Raw genomic sequence first — 20,751 nt, 5'->3', positions numbered from 1 at the left:
TATGTTATATTAATTACTCTGTAATTTATATATACTGACAAATATAATATATTGACATTATATGGTACAGGTTTATATTTTATTTAGTAGTGTAATGTAATATACATTTTAATTTTTATGTTATTATAAATGTAATGTTGACATTGTAAATGCAATATGACATTGTAAATCTTTTGTTGACATTGTAAATGCAATATGACATTGTAAATCTTTTGTTGACATTGTTAATGTGATATGACATTATAAATGTTTTGTTGACATTGTTAATGTGATATGGCATTATAAATATAATGTTGACATTTTAATGCAATGCAATATGACAATGTGATATGACATTGTAAATGTTATGTTGACATTGTTAATGTGATATGACATTATGTTTACATTATTAATGTGATATGACGTTATAAATGTTATGTTGGCATTGTAAATGTGTCAATGCAATATGACATTATAAATGTTATGTTTGCATTGTAAATGTGTCAATGCGATATGACATATAAATGTTATGTTGGCATTGTAAATGTGTCAATGCGATATGACATTATAAATGTTATGAATTTGATCATTTTGGTGTCTTTGAATAAATGTTTTCCAAATTTCTAATCTAATTCTCTTACANCACCCTAGACAGCTATAGAGCTATAAGAGGTATTCATTACTACAGCTGTTGATTTTTTTCTGAAATGAGCTCCAGAAATAGTTAACACAAATCGCTTTATTAGAAAAACACAACTACACTGAAGACATTGAAATCATACCAAATAATTCAGCAGTTGAAGAAGACATGATCTATCAGTGTCAATCTCTAATCAGAATGTAAAGACTTTTATAGAATATCAGGCTAATAACAATTAACAATGAAATTATGTTATTAACAGTGACCTAATTACCCCAATTGTTCCAAGTAGCAATTGAAATAAGTCTGATCCATAACCATCCTGGAATTCTGAAATTTGAGTATACTGCCTCGTCTGGTTCCCTGCCATATTCCTGGGGACAAAAAGATAGTTTCAGCCAATGTTTCCCTGAAAGCTAAAAATTACACTTAATTTTTGGCTTGGTTTCATTTCATTTCAGACAAGCTACAGTGTGATATTTAGTGTTGCAGTATTGCTTTCTTTAAAGTATCCATATTTAAAAGAAAATTTATTAGAATTTACAAAAGGCAAGTTTCATGAATATTGAATAAGGCACATAATAGATTTGCATAACAAGTTGCTTTGGAACGATTGGGTAACTGTTAAGCTCCATACTCACATGAAAGGCATTAACATTGAAAGGCATTCACATAGAGGCATCTCTTTCACATGATTGGCTATTCAAAGAACATGGAGCTGTGCCTGATACATGCCTGATATTTCTATAATGTATATTTACCTTCGTCATAAAAAATTGTTTCCGATGTTATCAACTAAAGCATTACTTTTATCAAATCTACAGTGTTCTAAAGTCAAAATTAAGCTGTACCAACAAACAAACATAAGAAATCTCTATAGGCATACGAGTTGAATTGGCTGAATTTTTTGCCTAGACTGAATTTGTTCATTGCTTAAACTGAATTATTTGCCTAGACTGAATTTGTTCATTGCTTAAACTGAATTTTTTGCCTAGACTGAATTTGTTCATTGCTTAGACTGGATTTGTTTATTGCTTAAACTGAATTAATTGCCTAGACTGAATTTGGTTATTGCCTAGACTGAATAATATATTGCCTAGACTGAATTTGTTAATTGTCTAGACTGAATTTGATTATTGCCTAGACTGAATTTGTTCTAAACTGAATTTGTTTATTGCCTAGACTGAATTTATTTCCATAAACACCAAAACGAAAGGTTTAAATTTTCAATAATTGCAAAGGTTTTTTGTCATTTTGTTTTAAATTCTTGATTTGATGGATTTAAGTAGTCCTCGTACGCCCATTATCAAAATTATATTTCAAAGATATTTCTTTACAAAATGAATATCAAACTTATATAAGTTATTTATAATTATTATATTAAATCATGCATTATGTTATTATTTATAATTTCAATGATAACAAATATTCTCTACCAACTACGTCAAATATCAAAGAATATTTACAAAAAAAGGAAATATATTATTTATATAAGTAGTTTTTTAATTATAATTTTAAGGTACAAAAATGACGAATTTTCTTATGTGGGAGCTCTTGAGGTAGGGTTTAAAAAGACGTAATTGAAAGGTTGCTCAAGGCTGAATGACGTTAAACGTTCTATTGCTTTTACAGTGAATGAACGACTATGTGGCACTATTATGCCCAGGTTTGAATGAATATTTTCTGTAGTTTGACTTCGGTGAAGACAGCTCAGTTCGTGTTTGCTTTTTTGTTCCTGATCTCAAAAAATGATTACGGCCCAAGAGCTCCACTTGACTAGAAGAGTTCAATATAAAAGGTATCAAAAGGCATAATTGTGTAACAATGCAGAAATTCCGGAAGATTAACCGCAAGACACCACAAGGAAAAAAATTATGGACGTTAAAAAAAACTGTACAAACACAGTGATTAAAAAGAATTATGAACAACACGAACAAAATTATCTAAAACCTTTGTATGTACACACGGTGGCTTTCTTGCACAACAGAGCCGCTACATGGCAAGCAATAACGGCGACTTAAGGTGGTTAAGGCAATAAAAATAGAATTCCTGTGGTTTAAATTTGTAGTCGTTCAAATAACATGGCATCCTTTAATCCAGTCTGTCCTACACTGTTCAATCATTCTGTTTTCCTTTGCTACCATTTCTTTCCATTATGATATTAAGTTATGAGTATCTTTTATTATTATTATGCACTTAAATAACCCCATTAAATAAATAAAATCAATGTCTGGCAATACAGGAATATGGAACACAAAATTCATATTAGCACGTTATCTTATCCGTTAGCCTCTTGTGACCATTAAGTCCAGAGAGTAGAGATGGCATTTAATGATGATGTAACAAGCAAAAAACGATGACGTAATGGACACAAGAGCTTGTCGTCTGGATCGTTTTGAATCTAGTAGCAATCACGTTCTGCAAGGAGTCACAAAAATAACCAAATACTAATCATTAAACAAGCTAATTAAGCACCCCTCTACCTTAATGATAGAACAAACACGAGAACTACATGAACACATGATAAGAAGATGGAAGACGTTGAAAATACTGTTGATGCTCCTGAAATGAAAAAAAATTAAAGCCACATAAAATCCAAAATGAATATTGAAGATGCCACGTCCGAATATTGAAGATACCACGTCCTTTCCTTTCCTAAGTGTCAATTTTGAGCATAAATATACCAAATTTGTGTTGCAAGACTTGATTGTTCGGATTGGCAAGTAATATATCCGGAGAGGCAATGGTGTTAAGTTGTATAAATGGATTTTGTCGGTCGTCAGAATTTTTTCTGAGAGCAATCCATTTTTCGGAGAGGCATTGTCCCCATCTTCATTGTTTTGCTACAACAGAGGCACTGTTTTCAGGGCAAATATTGAGCAAATTCTGTCTGGAATCTCAATAAATACAAAAAGATTAAAATGAACTAATATACATACCACTACCATCATTACCTTTACTTGTACCAATATCAATAACTTCTTCTGATGCCCCTGCTGCAAGGAGAACAAATGAATGTTATGTTTGTGCTACCTGTGAGTCGCAAAATCTTGCAAGACAGATCAGAGTTTGGCCCATTTTCTTAGTCATTTGAATGATGGTCAACATTTTTCATTCTACGTTGATCTACGAACCTTTAATTGAAACTTACGTCTAGGGCAGATATCAGAAGCTTCTGCTTGTAACATTCTTAAATCGGATTCTATTGCTTCTCTGTCTTCCGATTCACAGTTATCTAGAGCATTGTTAGTACAGATAATAACTGAATGTGTGTATCTGAAATAGTTACAGTTTAAATTTAGTTTACAATGTTACTTAAATCTCTTTTTTCTTCTATCATTCTGATCACAACAAAATGACTGTTATAACATAGTTCTGCATGGTAATTTGGCACAATAGTTTAGTATACTTATCGTTATTCCAAATCTTTCTGCAAACTAGTTGACTGTTTTGTTTTGACAAGATTGAAAAGTAAGGCTGTAAGATAATCTTTTCTCCCATTGAGCTCAAACCTGCAGAATTTTGCTCTTATGGTTTCTGATAAATATAAGCAGCGAAATTGGTGCTGTTGAACGTATAGTTTCGTTTCCTTTCACAATTTTGTCAAAACACTTACGATTTTGAAATAATTTAGGTCTCTAAAATATGTACTTACTGGCACCATTTGTTAACATCATACATATCTTTCACTGAGGTTGAGGCATTGAATGGTGTATTACATGGTCTGAGACTTTCACATGTGACAAATGAGGTTCTTTCCATGATAACTAGAAAAAATAGAAGACATTCTTACATGTTTTGAATACTGAAAAAAGACACTAAAGCATATTATGTACATGCGTTAATAAACAGTTTAAATGATAAATACAGTAAACATTTTTTTATATTTTCAATTAATTTATTATCGGTCATTAATATTTTTCGATAAAAATAAATTAAGTTAAGATAAAGGATGGGAGCTTGTGTGGTCCGACTGAATTGGTATTTCTGCAGCAAATCACATCATCTCGTATTTGATTGAATTTGTACATGGTTGTCGGAACTGTACAACATACGGCCATAAATACAAACATTTTCACAATAAATATGCAGATGCATTCTATAACTAATCTAAATTGGCCCACTGCTGAATGATTGTGAATCAGAGCCAATTTTCGTATGACCCCATACTGAGCAGTTACGATAAGCACGTGCAAACTGCTATCGTTCAAAACGAGGCATAGCTCTTATCGGATGTTACGTCACGTTAATGGAATACATCTTGCTTGTTTACATGTGGAAATACAAAAACTATTTTAATTCAGTGTTTAGAAGTGAAATGACAATTAGTGGAAAGTGTTTATGACTCTTATTAGTGTATCTCTAGCCACAGATGATGTTCTTCGGGTATTGGTAAGTTTATATCTATATATTTTACCACGTGAAGCATATACATACAGATATTCAATGTACACAATCTATAGGGACAATCCCAGATTTAAAAAGAAAATAGAAATGACCAGTATGTGTATAACTCTATTGTGATATGGTCCGATTAAATTTGAGACAATTTAGCATACAAATATATACAATTTAACTCACTGTTCATGTTTTCGGTAGTAAAAAGTCGAGTTTATGTCTTTTAACTACGGAAAACATTACTAACTGCCGCATAATATTTTTGATATTTTAAATTGCGAAGACTAAGTGTGTGATTATAAGGTTGGGCCTACCTTTATTACAATATTTAGAATACCATTCACCAACAGTAGACAATGATGTATCACCATTAGCAGAATTTTCAATACTACATTTACTTAAAGCACTATCTCCACACATTAACATAGATGTTAAGGAACTGAAATAAAATACAACGCAATAATAAGTCTTTCAAAACACCTTTATAGTTGTACACTATAAATATAGTATCGTTATTCTTGAATAAATAAAAAAAAAATACTGCATACAGCAGTTGTATATCTGTCCCAGTATTCCAAAATACTGAGTTCAGAAATGTTTTTTTATGTATCGTATCTCAGAAAAGTGATTTGTTGCTTGAATTTGGGTATATTTAAAAACATTGTAGGGCCAATATTGATAATTAAACCACACTTGTAACTTCCAAGTTACCATGCTATAATATAATCTGAAACTACGGAAATATAGGTTTAAGTAACTTGAAATATTTTTAATCATTCTATGTCACTTCACGAGTGGTTCATAGGTAAATCGCTATTTTTGTCTACAAAATCATCTTATATCAGTTCTACTTACTTGCATGCAGAGTGAACATTATCAAAAATAGAATCTCCCTCTGTTAAATGCCTGGTGCACATCTGAAGTTCATTACAAGATTCATATGGACCAAGATCTGTATGTACTACACCAACGTCATCTGAAATGCAAATAAAATGTTTTAATTTCTTGCAATTACTGAGCTAAGTAGACCCTTAACCCGATGCAATGTACAATGACGTAAATAAATTTTCAGTACATTGACATAATCCTTCCCTTTTAACCTTCAACTGTAGATGGATCTTTAACGTGCTCTACTGGTAGCTTTACACACGAGCTATCAGTTAATAGTTTTCAATGTACTTTTGCATGCATACTTCTTCGACATTCAATATTGAAAGTGGGGAAATGGATTTAGAAAATGCACTTTGTTGACTTAATGTCAGACCAAAACTCATACGGTGAATTGGTTTTAAACAACCTCGAAGGCATTATTTTTCATCTACATGTATTACCAAATGGAAAGTTAGTGTAGCGTCTATGTTAACGAGAAATTTGATTTGATGGGTTACCCACTGTGACACATTGCTGTTCTCTAGTTTTTGCCGTGCTATGGTGGGCCCCATCTATGACAGATTACTAAACTTACATTAACTATATATGTACTAACCTCTACAGCTACTAGTAAGACGATCTCTTGTATATATAATAGTATTAATAGCATTAGCTTTGATTTCATTTTTACATTTATCAACAAATTCATCTACACACATAGAATATTCAGCTGCGGCTCTGTAAATATACATGAGATATTAGTTAATATACAGATATATACAACTTTCATGAACCGTTTTAGCTTTTAGCGTCCATGGCAGATATTTGGCTGCGTTGAATAAAACTGAAACCGACTATTCTTAACAAAAAGCAATATGATCGGCCTGTGCAACATCTTCACAGTGGTAAGCTATTACGAACTTAGTTTATTTTTATTCCGATTTTTTTCTGTTACATTGACTTATACATGCTATTGGATTGAAGACAAATTCGAAAATATTATTCCGACGGGCGAATTGACGTCCACATTTTCTCGTGCTTGTGTATAAAGGAAACGTATATGACTTAGAATTAATAACTTACTGGCATTTTGCTTCCATGTCCTGGTTTTCTTCGGCAGGTCTGACTTGTTCAGTAAAATATCTATTACAAACTGACATCTTTTCTTGACATTTTTTAAACTTCTTGGCTGAAAGTATGTCAACATACTACATTTTCATAGGAACTTGACATTACATTTCAAATGACATAGCATGCAGTTTATATTGGTATAATATAATATAACCTGTGTCATAACATTTGTATATAATGAAACCTTATAAAACTGATACAATGTTTATATATGATAAACCACTATATTCAAGATCTAGTTTATAAAAGCAACCCTATATGCACTGAGCATGCCACTAAGAAATTGTCTAGTTCTAGACCTAAACCGCTTTGTATTTCGCTTATTTTGTTCGTAAAACTCAGGTTTTTTATTATTATTTTAAACGTCATTCGTTTCATTTATTGGACTTACATGTAGGTTTGGGTCTAATTCTTTTAGGTTTTTTCGTTGATTTTTCTTCGGGGTTCATAGAATCGATTTCATTACTCATATCAGTTTCAGAATTTTCAGTTGCCAATGGTTGATTTGCCGTAGAATCCGTTGCCATGGATTTTATAACTGAGGAATCGGTCGCCATTGGTTGCATGTCTTTAGAAGCGTTTGACATAGGTTTCATTCCAGATGAAACAGTGACAATGGACCCCATTTCCTCAGAACTGGTTGTCATGTGAGATTCTTTTGTGGTTTCAGAGCCCATAGGAGGTTTAGTAGCTTTCTCCCCCATAGCACCATCGACCATCATATCTTTCGTTGTCATGGAAACGGAATCAGTCATAACCTCCGATTCCCCAGTTACCATAGCAACTGACTTATCAGAATCCTCTTTAGGCTCGGGAGTACTTTCTAGAAAATTTGACGAAGAATTAATCCCTATTCATAAATTTAGAAATATTTTTGAATGGTTTTAGTTTGTTAGTTTGTTAATGAATGGTGATTCTAAAGGTCAAGGTCGAGGTCATTGGCATTCTGGTTGTTAACGTGTTATTTAAGTAAGTCTATGCACCTACGTGTTTAAGAATCGTTAAGAATATTGTGAAAACTTGATAGATGTCAAGTTTTTTCTAATGTTTTGATTTAGTATTTCGCAAGGCAAAGCAGATTTAATACAGACGTTTTAAGAATTTTGTGTATTTCCAAGTTGTGTTTCACGTCATAACAAGGGTGAACAGAAGCATTTTTGTGCAGTTAAAATAGATTCTAAGTTCCAGCTAGTACGTAGCTTATATGTAGACAAGAATTCACAGAAAATCAAGAAAAATGTCCTAAGTATTCCATTCAATATACTTGTAGTTTGGAGAATCCTTAATTTAGATCCCGTATGTCGTTAGGATGAAAGTTAATCCATGCACATGCTAAATGCAGAATTAATATCAAAATATAATTATAAGTATATGCTTCATGCTATATAAAGTGTATTTTATATAAATTTCAAAAAAATAAATACAAAAGTGTAAATAAGAAAAAAAATATACACAAGTACAATATACAGTAAGCAGAACTTAAAGCGGCAGTAGCAGCGCCATGGCGTCTCACTTGTCATTTGTACACAGATTGTAGAAATTGTGTTCATAAATAGCAAAAATGGCGGCAAGTGTAATGACCTTTGGTATATGTGACATTTAATAATATAGAATACGATGAGATAAAGTTTGAGTAGCAAATCAACATCTTCTATTCAAATCATAATAATTTTTCAAGGGCAGTAACCCATGGTCAAATATTCCATCAAGCGTCATTAGAATCTCAAAGGTTAGTAAAGTTATGCATTAATAAAACTTTAAAAAGTTTTAAAAGACTAGGGCGATACTATCACGAAATGTATAGTTTTTTCAAATATGTAAATTGTAATTCGGGAATTCAAATTCAACAGTTGATATGATAATTATTATTCAAATTTTAATGAATACTTATCATAGGGATAACGTTCAAAGGAATGCTCTACAATCTGTATACATGACAAAAGCAACAAAGTAGACTAGATTTCACGGAGTTTCACAAAGGGAAGGGTGATATTTTATTAAAGGGGTTGACACTAAAGTTAATGATAATAATATGATTGACAATAACAATAATGACGAATTTGATAAAAAAATTAATTTCGTAATAATTTACAAATTTAATACTAATTTCACATTGAAAGATAAAAAAGAAAAGAAATTTAAGTTGAAAAGAATTTGCTTAAAATTATTGAGAGAAAAATGAAATGTCTTCGACTGGCATGAGATGTAGTACCTGATTCTTCAGAATAAGTCGGCTGAGATCCAATATCAATTTCATTGCCTCTCATGGACGTTACAAAATAACCTTCAGTTGTTTTTGGGTAAGCGTGGCCGCCATGCTGACCATGCCCGTGATGCATGTCATCTCCATGTGTGGTATAACCAACTTCTCCTTCCGGTTCGGGTTCTGGCTCTGACGTTGCTATTTCTGGTTCTCCGATTGGTTCGGACGTTGTTTCTGGAAACACTACACCTTGATCCACAATTAAGATATAAAGAAAGTGTTAAGGGGTGAAACGAGGATGTATATCAAAAATAACAAACTGTATGGAAACAAGGACAACTCTTTCAAAATATAAAGCAATGATAATAAATAAACAAATTGTAAGTACAGTGCTTTATGCCATCTACTTACAGCAACATGGAAAAAAGTAAACCACACAAGATGAAGCATGGTGATGGGCTCAATCTACAAAAAATAAGTTGACCGAGACCGAGGACAAATATCCTGTAGAACGACTACTTGATGTATGTTGACTTCATGATTATTTTAAGTTAAGTCCCAAAGTGGTACAATCACTCAGTGGTGTATCATCTAATCTTACAACTGAAGCTCGATTATATACCTAAAACGAATTTGTTTTCAAACAGTCATCGACCTTATAATACTGTGTCCATTTTATCTTTTGATTGACACAATCCATCTCCATACTTCATCAACAAAATTGAATCAATAAAAAAACATGATACAAAATGCGGATTAAAAATTATTCAAATCAGTCTCTAAGGGGAATTCAGATATAAAAAATATTTCAAAAATATGAAAATTCTATGTGTTCATTAAATAAGGACATTTCTTTAATACGACGAAACTACGATTTGTTTTATCGCCCTAGCTCGCATTGATATTTTAATTGCGTTATTGCGCTTTTGAGAGAGAGAGAGAGATATTCATATACGCAATATCGTGCAATAAATAAATGATCTTAGAGCCTATCGCTATAATATTTTGAAAGAAAAAACACAGCAAAAAATAGAGTTCGATTATTCTACAATGTTTGTTTTTTTTGTATCAGATCAACATATTTTGATAACAAAAATATACTTGGTTAATTCATGCAATATTTCAGTTTGAAACTCAAAATAACCCACAAAATAATCATCTAACTTATGTCCGATGAAACGACAAATTCGCCGCTTTGAAGTCAAATATAGATCTCAGACTAAAGAAATCTATGAGAGAGGGAGTGATTTTGTCTTACTTTTCTGCGTGTTATTGGCTAATGAAACGGAAACTGCAATTGGGCAATGATTAAAAACAGTAACCATTATCATTTTCGTGTACATGCGACTACCTGAAATAAGGACGAGGACTCCGGTCTTTGGCCTTCTAATCCGCTCCATATTATAGTAAATATTAAGTTAGTTTACATGAAGACCAACAGAATTTTGATTCAAGTGTGATTATTTTGTGGTTTATTAATTAAAGTTACACCTCAACCTATACATACCTCCACCTCCTCTGGGAACTTCCACTGTCAATCGAGCAGTATTACTAGTTCTTTTACCAGCGACGTTTTCAGCAACACAGGTGTAGTCACCAGCTAAATCTTGTGTAGGATTGACAAATACCAAGGAATTGTCATCAGGCTGTACAATATTGGTGCCTAATTTGGAATCTAATCTTTTACCGTTGAATAACCAATGAACCTAAAAGACAATCGATGATGCAGACCACTTTTAAAGAACCTTTATGTACCTCCACCATAAAAAGAATAATATATGACGTAAGCGCAAAGAAAGCTTATAACAAGTAGGCCTCTTGAATTTTGCGGTGAACCCTTAGTATTTTAAAAAACTATTTTACAACTTTACACAACATGCCTTCAATGATCCTTCAGTATTCTTTCTCGGATTCACCAGTTTGATTATATGTTTGATTTAATCCCCTGTTTCTGAACCTACTGTCTTCCTCCTACTGTGAATGAGAACTTCAAGATATTTAAGTATTAGCAATACGCTAAATGTCTTACAGTTGGTCTAGGTAAAGCCTCTGGTGGAGTGCAAGGTAGTGCAGCCATCATTCCTTCCATTGTACTTAAATCTACTGGATTTTTCTGGAATCGTTTCTTAATATCTGAAAAATCAATAACTCAAGGACTTATTCTCTAATGATAAACACTGGTTCTTGTTTTGTTTGTTAGCGATAATGATAAGGTTAATTCTTTATTCTTTTATTGAATAAATCTATTCTGTAAGTGGTCCGTTATTAGCTGCTTAATATTCTCATGCAGTCAATTAATAAAACTTTTCTTCCAAATCCCAAGGATGACCAACGAATGCTCTCAGATGAACTGCGACATACTTACAGGCCATGTTGATGAAACCTGGACTACTGGTGATTTTATCCTCTTCTTGGGTATCTTGATTGTAATAAAAGGCATCACAGACACAGGAATTATCATCAGTAAAACCTTCAACGTCTTCACGACTCAATTCTAAGGACACACTCATCATATCGCTGGAGGAGACCTGGTTGTTGTCATATCGGTAGTTAGGTACCGTCATACCACTACATCTAAAGGCGATTCTTATAACATTCTTGGCTTGGCAAGTAATGGTTATAAACTGTCCCTTTACAACGTAGTAGGTTGTTTTAGGTTCTTCTAAGAACATTGGTGAAGATCCATGAGCAGTACCTCGACCTGGTTCGCTGGAGATTTCCGGCTCGGAGTATGGTGTATAGTCGAGAGGTTCGGCTGTAGAACTGACATCGACTAAGATGGATTCTGTGATGGCATCAGTGACTGTTTCAGTTCTTGCTGCAAGTAAAGATGTTAGGTTTACTATGCAGTGTGCACTATTTTTGTAACGAGGTTGGCAACACCCAGTAGTGTGCACTGGGATAAAATGTGACTTTGCAAACCATATCATTTTATTGTTTATTATGTCTGATATATAATACTGGAGGTGGTCACCAAGATGCATATTTTTCGCAAATAGAAAGTTAAGGAGGATTGGATGGTTGAAAGGGTCCCGACAAGGGTATCCATCTTAGTGTTAATAACCATTAAAAGGGTTAGCAAAGGGTTGTTAGGGGTCGGCTGTCTGCGTAATGATGCATCTATTAATGGTGTCTGCAAGGGCCTCTTTCTGTAGTTTATACTTCTGTTTACAATTTTTCTACTTACCAAGAGCTGTCAATCTCGCAGGTCGACTGTACAGAACACCGGCAGCATTACTAGCAACACAGGTGTAGCTTCCCTCGTATTTCTTCCTCATTGATAGAATAGATAAACTACCATCCACTGTGATTTCTACATTACCGTCTCTTGTAGTATCAACTCGTTCATTATCTCTTAACCAGGAGACCTACCAAATATTTGCCATTTACGTGAGAGAAACACATGAAATCATAACGCACCAAAGTGCAAAAATAGTAAAATCTGGCAAAACTATGAGTAAACATCTTAACTGCTTGAGAAAATCTATCATATTTTGCTTTATTCCCAGTATTACATGTTGAATTAGGTAGTGGTTAAATACAAAAGATGCAAAGGCTCCTCAACGAATATCGTAAGCTCCGATCTATACCTTACACAGTACTGTTCCTTGGACAATTATTAAAGTTATTACAATTAAATAGCATTCTTGTCCATAAATCAATTACAAAAGTCGCCACAACTCAACTGACGAAGGTATGAAAGGTAGATATGAATGGTTCTGATCATCATAAGATGTAAAAGAAAGCCAAAGATCGACAGCTTTATTAACCAAACATGACTAATATATGTATATGCGCATACCTCTGGTTCAGGTCCTCCAAAGGGTGGGGAACAGACGAGTTCGGCAGCAACACCAACTCGTACTTCTGAATCAACTGGTTCCATTGCAAATTCTTCTTCTAGGACTGAGAATGATATTAAATATGTGATTATTATTGATACATAAAAGGATTACCATTGGTAGATAAACTAACATCCACAAACATATAAAATCAATAGTCCAAAAGCCATATACATTCTGCATCAATTGTACTTGAATCATTTGCTTTACATCTGACGTGTCAAATCTATAGATCGAGACATCGAGTCTAAAATGCTGGAGATTTAAATGTATTAAGAAAGGAATAATTAGTTAACCAGTTTAATATGTTTCGCAATAAAATTCTAATAAAATTTTAAATTGGAAATTTATGCTTACAGGCCTCTTCAACCTTGGCTTCTACACTTTCTGTTCTTTCCCAGTTACCACCCACAGTGTACCACATAGTACAAATACAGCTATATTCACCATTAGCTTTAGCTACATCTTGAGCTGTAACCTGCACAACAATTTAATAATTATCATACATCGGCATTTATAAGCTATCATGAATGCCGAGTTTACCAATTAAGTTGCATAGTGGCATCAGAAGTCTATGAGGTCCGAGTATAACAAGCTAGTCTAGCCAGCAACAATACATACAATCATTGACATTCAATTCATATTCTAAACCTTTGCACTGGTAAACAATATGCAATAAACTCGATTGTCCCGGACAATTCCAAGATCACTGAGCTCATTTCTTCACACAGAAAAAATCACCCTAAAATGTCACAGAAAAAAAGCCATAAAATAATAAACCTCATTACCTGAATAAATGAAGTGATATCGTATTTATTGGATTCTTGATTATAGACCTGATCTTTGGTAATTTCATCCTGTTCATAACGTCTACGATTACATCTAAATGTGATCATGTCAGCATTCTTAACACCACAAGTAATTTTTGCAGGTTTATCTTGAGTCATGTAATAGACGTCTTCTAATGGTGTACTGAAATAAGCCTCTCCTGGAGCTCTGGCTGGTGTAGTTGGTGCTACTGTTGCTACGGGAATGGTCTGTCTTCTTCCAGTTGCTTGCGTTGGTTCAACTTTTCTTACAAATCCATCTGCAAAGAACACAACAAAATGCTCAAAATGTTGTGTCAACCTAATGTGACTTTATCATGTATACACGATTGTAAGAGGTCTGAAATCGATCAATGGCAGTTATTTTCAGATCTTAGAATTCACTACGTTACTTTTGACTACCCGTGGTCTAGTTTGGATGTGTGAAAAATAAAGGGATGCGAATAGTCGACAAGAAACAACGCATAGAAATCCGATTTCAAAAGCTTTATATCAGACTATGACATAAATTTCAAACTGTAGCCCGAAATCGTCTCTTTGGTCCACTCAAGTTAACCAAACTACCATACCTTGCACAGTGAGAGTGGCTATATCACTGTATTTGACACCAGCTACATTGGAAGCTGCACATTGGTATTCACCATTATCTCTTAATGTTACAGATTCTAAAGTTAAACTGCCGCTAGTTTCATCAAACACATATATACCACTGTTCATATCTAATGGTTGACCATTGAAAAACCAACGAATCTGTAAATATCAGTTCATTGTCAATATTTAAAGTTTTGTTTTTAAAGGAATTGAGAGAGTTTCGAATGTCATATAGGAAACTGAACCACTACGGGTCCCCAATGATCATTGAAGGCCAGAATCACCTCACTGGTACGTTTAGTTTAGGCTGAAGGGTAGCTTACGGTTATCCAAGTTTTTGTAAGTATTTGCAATCAATTACATCTTGCAGGGTTCCTATTTTGTCAGACGACATTTTTTTGTCTATTACGTTGCTATTGAAGTACTGTACAAAGCAAATGATTGTTCGTTGTCTATAACAGGATAAGGTCCAAAGGTTCCATACATCTTTAGGTAAATTTACCTACCTCTGCTGGTGGTTTAGATCTAGGAGCAGAACATGAAAATGTTACAGAACTATCGATTCCAACAGTTTGACTCTGTGGCTGGGCAGCGAAATTATCGTCTAAAACTGTAATATAAAACATCGATGAATACTAGTAGTTTTCACCTCGTATGGTCATCGATACGTAGCAAATATACTCTATAATGGGATCAGTATCTTTATTATCCGCATAATTGATATAGAAACTCAACTAGCACAGGCCAAACTGCTAAAAATGAACATTCAAATATATACAGTAAGAGTCTTCACGGAATATATTTCACTTACAGGCAAGCTCGATATATCCGACAGATGAGGTTCTGTTTAACCATCCAGAAGCACCGGGTAGAGCGTACCAGGCTACACAATAACAGGAATAACTGCCATCAATACCATATCTTCTAATATCATCAGTCGTCACAGGCCATGTTGTTTCCATTATCTTACCCTGAGCTGAGGGCATCTCTTGCTTCGTTTGTTCTGTGTCCAATAATCTTCGACTGTTACATCTTAAATCAGGGACAATCAAATTACATGAATTTGACGAATGGATCATCGTTGTATAAAGCTACAGTCGCTATCGATTCCTTAAATATTCCCTGGCCCCGTCCTAGTTCCCATGTCAACACCTTGTGGGTATTATCTTTTCTGTTTTTGTGACCTCATGCTCAATATCACAACACTGATTGACAGAACTTTGCAAATTCAAGAAATGTGATTACACTCACACTGCAAAGTACCCATACAATTTCAACTGAATCTTTGGGTTCTTACCGATGGTTCTTAAGTTCCATAACATCAACCAATCAGTGTCAGATAGCTTTTCCTGATAGAACTCATGATCTCGTTCAAGTAGTAGTGACCACCAAAATAAATCAACATACCTGACTGTCAAAATGTTGGCACCAACGACTCTACAAGTCAATTCTGCGGGTTTCTTCTTGGTAGCGTAATATAAAGATTCGGGATACTTTTCAAAGACTGGACCATCTTCTAAAGGAGCATCAGAGGCTTCTAATCTATCTTCAACAGAAGCATCTGACAAGAAAGAGGACACGGAATATAGCCCAAAGTCATTCACTGTTTCAACAACATCTATAGAAATACACAACAGAAATCATGCATGATCATCAACAACAATTATTAAAAGATATATAGAAAACAGATTACATAGCGTAGTACATGATATACTATTGTTTTCTTGAACACAATGTTTCAACATTTTACTTTCTCAAGATCATTCATACGCACAATATTCTGCACGATATCATGATGATGACATTGATAACACTTGTTAGACGACTTACAGAATAAGAAGAATTGCAACGAATGTGCACCATATAACCATGCAAGTGTACATTAGGGGCCTCGGCACTCAGTGGCGATCCGTTAATCGGACGTTTATTGCATTTTGACTATTTGCAACAATGGTTATAGTACACTTTTCATTTGTGTGATTATGTTATCCCATCATGAAACTCACTAAGGAACCTCAGTATACTCATGGCAAACCAGTATTTAACATTTGACGTGCGCAAGAAGATATCAGTATCTGTATGCGTCTTTTGATGGACGTATTTTGATAATTATTATACTCTTTATATTTGTTACAACATCGACCATAAAGCTATATTAACTAGGATAAGCTACTGCGTTTACGGTATAAACCTACCTCCAATGGTCAAAGTTGCTGGACTGCTAACTCTTTTGGCTGCAATGTTTCTGGCAATACAAGTATACTCTCCTAAATCTTTTTGTCTTAGTCTTCTAATAATCAACATACCACGATCGTTTACGATGAAGTTTTTGTCTTTTTGTGTGTTAACTTTTTTTCCATTCTTATGCCATGAGATCTGAAAAAGGGGATTCAAAACCAAATAAGATTGCCATATTATGAATTGTAAGAAAAACACGCCAATTATTGGACATTAGATTTTTCTCAGCGCATACATTCAGGTGAACAGATCCATGTATGTCCTCCACGTGAATGTAACTAGAGTCGTTTCTGAGGCGTAAACTTATTATCAACGTGGTTGGTTTACTTTTTCAAAATATGCGAAATACTCAAATTTGTGCCACAGTTGATGAGTTTGTTTGAATTGTGAAAGTTTTTAGCTTTTTTTTCTATACTTATTTACGATTATGTCGATCAAAAGAATTTAACATTGCCAAAATCTGCAAGAAATAATTAAAAAGCGAAAATTGTAAAAAGGCTTCTGGAAGACCTTCGTGGAATAAAATGAGATCTTACCATAGGGAAGGGTTGGCCAGCTGGACCTTCACAAGAGAATTCTACTTTACTACCAATAGGTGCTGATTTACTCTTAGGGACTGTCTTAAATTCCTTCTTTAAAACTGTTCAAAAATAGAAACATATCTATAAATTGCACGATGACTCTTCTGTTGAACATGCTCTATGTTCCAGAATGTAAGCACGGCCTTCATCCATTTCAAAAGCGTGCAGGCCTTAAGCTAGCTCAGCCGAGAAAGATGCTTTAGAAACTGCAATTTGATACTTAATACTTACATGCTGACTTAATTTCAGATCGTCGACTTCTAATAGGATTTCCTGAGTCAGTATCACCAACACATTCACACCAAAATGGACTTCTGGAACTGTAGCCTTGTATATCTGCTTTAGTAACTTTCAAAGAAGCTTTCAGTGTTTCTGTTCCATCATCTGATACGCGACCAGCAACAGTTAATTGGGAATCGTGCATTTCCTTAGAACAAGCATATTGCATATTGTCTACGTTTTCGGCTTCACATTCTAGAGTAACTGGCTTGCTACGAGTGACATAATAAGTTCCACTAGGCGTAACTGTAAATTTCTGTCCTTGGCATGTTGAGAGAAGTGTAAGGAATGTTACTGAAACAGACGAATATATCAATATTCATGTTTAATAGCCAATCAATAATTCTAAATATGGATCTCTGAGTGCATTAAATATTACAAGTTACAATATCAGCGAACTGAGATGCATTTGAAACCCAGATTAAAGTTTTAATACCAGTTATTTCCCTTTCAACAAAAATTTGAAATCGTTACAAAGATTGATTGTTAATTTACATAGCAGATCACAAACTGGCATCGTTTTAAAACGTTGGTGTGTTAATAAGAAAAACTTAATGCAAGAGATCATCGATCATTGATGATTTGCAAGATTCTGATTTTAAGGAATAATTATTATGATTTCAAATAATATTGTTACCTCCCTTTAGGTAGCAATTTTGTAGGATTTTTTTTATTAAATCCCTACCACCAAATAGCATAACTGAAAGTTAACTATTGTACAAATAATGCTGACATAATTAATGGATAGAATCTTTGTGTGCGAAATATGTAATCCCACTATTTTGTTGAAACGTATATCTTTACAACTACAGCGTTTACATTTTTGATTTTGGCGTATAAACAATTAACTGCATGCCATTCGAAACTTGCAGTCTTGGTTAGGGACACTTTTGACTTGATTTTGGTCTATAGTTTGCATTAATTCGAATATCAAACTTCCAAAAGCCTTCTGGGCTGTCCTTTTAAACTTACTTGATAAAGCACAACTAAGGCAGATGGTGGTCTTCATGGTAGCAGTTTGTGTCACACCATCCAACTATACAAAATACTGGTGTGTTATGTTTCTTTATTTGGGTGTGTTCCTGTAAATAGACAAAGAATCAGAATTAATACACGAAATTGAGCTTTCCAGCTCTCTTGAATATTTTAGAGAATTATACGTAGAAAAAACAACAATGTCGTCATTGATAAAACGTTTGTAAGCATTTTTATAGTTTTGTCTGCAGTTGATTTACTGGCAAAGCCGTTTGTATCATGAGTTTTATTTTTATCAACAGTTTATTAATAGACTTCTTTAATGCTTCGCTTTTGTGGCTAAAAGGTATCACGGATGATGTGATACAGGCTCAGTAAATAACATAACCAAACTCTTTCAATAAATGTGTTACCGACTTTATGGATTAGACGTGAAATATGCAACCTATAGAACCTCGATTACTCATACCATTAGTATTATTAAAAGATATGTTGTAAAAATTATGGTTATATAAACTTAAATATATTATAAACATAACGCCCTTCTTCCGAAACACCTAATATCACTGTTGTAACATAGAATTGATGCTATTGCGGTATTTAATCTAAAAATTCTACACGTTAAGGCTTGGAAAATAAAAATATTGAACTCGTTTCAACCAAGTAGCCTTTAATGAATGACTTTCATTGACCAAGTTAAATTAAAAAGGATTCACCTGTAGTAACCACACCCCATAGTAATTTCTTTATTTCCCATTAGATTACTGTTATGTCGGACAATACTAATAAAATAACAGTTACTGTGCCAAGTCCAACACCATCTCTCAGGTATGTGTAGGATACTACACCAGTAATCGAACACGGCCATGGTGTTAATCCTATCTTACTTCAACAGTAAACGAACACATCCATGGTGAGGAAACCAATCTATCAGCTACCACCCATGGGAAAATTGCCAAAATATTCGATTATATTGAGCTATTTGACTCTCCTTTGGCACTCATAGTATCTTAGTATCAACCTTGAGTAAATTTACCTTTTAATAGTCAACGACGTTCATATATGAGACAAATTCGATGCACTCTATATTTCGAAAGTGGGAAAGCCGTAAAAGCTGAAGCAGTTCTCCTGGCAAAATTTAACCAATTGCCCATGTACAACTTCATTTTTGTTCCTACACAAGAGCTACATCAATTATGCCAATATTGAGATATAATACAAACATAAGACAAGGTAATTTTAGAACATCATATACGTAAATTACCGGGATATATTTTGATTTATACATCATAGTAAGATTATTAATTGGCAGTATTTCAATGAAATAGATACCTGCAGCTTTCTAGATGTTATGTTAGGATCATTTCTAATTGAACGATTTATTGAGATATATTTTAGCAATGACTAATAAAAGAAGCCTGTTTGCGATATCTGAAATATTGATGATCTTAGTCGGTATTATTTGATGTCTGGATTTGACAACCTTGTCTGATATCTGAAATTTTCATGATCTTAGTAAATCTCTTCTGATATCTGAAATGTTGATATCTTATGTCAATTTCATCTGATATCTGAAATCTTAATGATCTTAGTCAATCTCGTCTGAAATTCTGATGATCTTCGTCAATCTCATTCTGAATTGTCGGACCATAGCCAGGGTTTACGGCTTTATTTGCTGGCACAAGTACATATTTCAGATATTTTTATATTTCCTTGCATAATTTTCTCATTCATTGCAAAAATCTACAGTTTTTTTGTCGGAAGAACCAATGAAACAAATTATCTCCTGAAGAAAATGGTTGTCTCTCATTCGTTAATGTCAAATTCTATACAATCGTGATTTATTCATCAACATCGAGTAAAGGGAGTTGTACTTAAGAACATCTTGAGAAAATAAGAAATCAAAACAATCAGCGAAAAACTATCTTATTATTTCTTGACGTATAGTTTCACGAGAAAACACCCAATATTAGTGCTAGTTTTAGTTAGATTGGCAGTGTTCCATGACATTCGAGGTCTTAAAGATCATAAATCAGAGAAGATCCTCTATTGATGAAATATCCCATCAGCTTTACAACTGTCTTTTCTAGACGCTTGAATTCATGAGGTTTTTCTTGTGTTGTTATATGGGTATACGGGATATGAAATACATAAATCTCCGTTTCCTGCCGTTCTGAAATTGTAGATCACCGGAGCG

At 33.7% G+C, this 20,751-nt stretch overlaps 1 protein-coding gene across 1 annotated transcript; it reads right to left on the bottom strand.

Annotated features, from left to right (window-relative positions):
- Positions 1-705: 705 nt before the first annotated feature.
- LOTGIDRAFT_236713 (hypothetical protein) lies at positions 706-18,588 on the bottom strand (the record flags this gene model as incomplete). Its single annotated transcript, XM_009067772.1, has 25 exons — positions 706-3,181; positions 3,559-3,615; positions 3,771-3,895; positions 4,275-4,386; positions 5,332-5,456; positions 5,873-5,993; positions 6,504-6,625; positions 6,971-7,076; positions 7,410-7,868; positions 9,231-9,470; positions 10,729-10,927; positions 11,251-11,354; positions 11,587-12,039; positions 12,409-12,589; positions 13,024-13,127; positions 13,421-13,541; positions 13,852-14,150; positions 14,460-14,640; positions 14,988-15,091; positions 15,293-15,513; positions 15,889-16,099; positions 16,677-16,857; positions 17,256-17,359; positions 17,532-17,873; positions 18,552-18,588. 25 exons carry the CDS (start codon positions 18,586-18,588, stop codon positions 3,099-3,101), a joined length of 4,392 nt encoding a protein of 1,463 aa, XP_009066020.1. The 3' UTR covers positions 706-3,098.
- Positions 18,589-20,751: the final 2,163 nt, after the last annotated feature.

Source organism: Lottia gigantea, assembly GCF_000327385.1.
Source record: "Lottia gigantea unplaced genomic scaffold LOTGIsca_86, whole genome shotgun sequence".
NCBI lineage: Eukaryota > Metazoa > Mollusca > Gastropoda > Lottiidae > Lottia > Lottia gigantea.
The sequence above is the reverse complement of the archived record's forward strand: the minus strand, read 5'-3'. Positions and strand labels throughout refer to the sequence as shown.